At 41.5% G+C, this 1,080-nt stretch overlaps 3 protein-coding genes across 3 annotated transcripts in view; all 3 read right to left on the minus strand. All coding sequences in view use genetic code 11, as the record gives it.

Moving 5' to 3' along the window:
- RpoA (DNA-directed RNA polymerase subunit alpha (Partial)) overlaps nt 1-407 on the minus strand; it is a gene marked incomplete at its 3' end in the record, with an annotated part of 408 nt that extends 1 nt beyond the window's left edge. Inside the window, exon 1 of the mRNA in view lies at nt 1-407. This exon is cut by the window's left edge and continues 1 nt beyond it. Coding sequence (YP_009056882.1) covers nt 1-407 — 407 coding nt within the window.
- Nucleotides 408-450: 43 nt separating this feature from the next.
- Rps11 (30S ribosomal protein S11) lies at nt 451-843 on the minus strand. The gene has a single exon. The coding sequence runs from the start codon at nt 841-843 to the stop codon at nt 451-453; it is 393 nt and encodes a 130-aa protein (YP_009056883.1).
- A 47-nt stretch (nt 844-890) lies between these two features.
- InfA (Translation initiation factor IF-1, chloroplastic (Partial)) overlaps nt 891-1,080 on the minus strand; it is a gene marked incomplete at its 5' end in the record, with an annotated part of 192 nt that continues 2 nt past the window's right edge. The window contains one exon of the mRNA in view: nt 891-1,080. This exon is cut by the window's right edge and continues 2 nt beyond it. Within this exon, the coding sequence (YP_009056884.1) occupies nt 891-1,080 (190 nt within the window).

Below are 1,080 nucleotides of genomic sequence, written 5' to 3' on the forward strand. Positions count from 1 at the left end.
CCAGCACGTACAACATACGGGAATGAGCTAATCGGTAACTTAGATAAGTCTTTTTTTAACTGGGCTGCTGCAAAAGGTTTTGCACCAGGTTCCAATTCTCCTTGACTTGGTGGTTCTTTCTCATCAGGTGTATAATGCGTAAAAACTAAATCACGCAAATTTAAAAAAATTTCCACCACAGATTCACGAACCCCAGGTAAGGTTGAAAACTCGTTATCAACACCAGCAATTTCCGCTCCGACAACGCTAATGCCTTTTAAATCATTTAAAAGGACACGTCGTAAAGTATTACCGACTGTCAGCCCTTGCCCAGGTAACACTGGACCAAAACTTAATCGACCATACCATTCAGTGGGAGCAAGTGGTTGAAATTGCAAAGAGTGTAACTTTGCCGAAGCTGTCATCATCATCTTTTCTCCGTTTGACTGCTGTTGTTGTTGTTAAATCCAATTAAATACGACGTTTTTTCGGAGGACGACATCCGTTGTGAGGTAATGGTGTCACGTCTCGAATTAAAGTTACCCCTAACCCAAGTTGTTGAAGAGCACGGATAGCCATTTCACGACCAGCTCCGGGACCTTTAACCATTACTTCAACATATTTAAGACCATAATCCATTGCTTTACGTACCGCTTCTTCTGAAGCTGTTTGTGCTGCAAAAGGCGTTCCTTTACGTGCACCACGGAAACCGCATGCTCCAGCCGAAGATGAAGCAATGACAAGACCCGAACGATCACTAATGGTCACTAAAGTATTGTTAAATGTTGCTAAAATATGCACTACACCGCGTTGAACTTTGCGGCGTGTTTTTTTCTGCACACTTTTACGCTGTTTCGTTGCCATATTAAAAATAATATAAATAGAAAATACTGCCCGTGAAAAACCTCGACTTAGAAACGAGAAGGATCATTTTTACGTAATCGATAAATGATACGCCCTTTTGTTAAATCATACGGGGTCAATTCAACGGTCACACGATCACCAAGAAGAATTCGAATAGAATTTCGACGGATTTTTCCAGAAATGTGCGCTAAAACAGTAAACCCGTTTTCGAGCCTCACCTGAAACATTGCATCTGGA

Source organism: Bathycoccus prasinos, chloroplast (genome assembly GCF_002220235.1).
Source record: "Bathycoccus prasinos chloroplast, complete genome".
Classification (NCBI taxonomy): domain Eukaryota; kingdom Viridiplantae; phylum Chlorophyta; class Mamiellophyceae; order Mamiellales; family Bathycoccaceae; genus Bathycoccus; species Bathycoccus prasinos.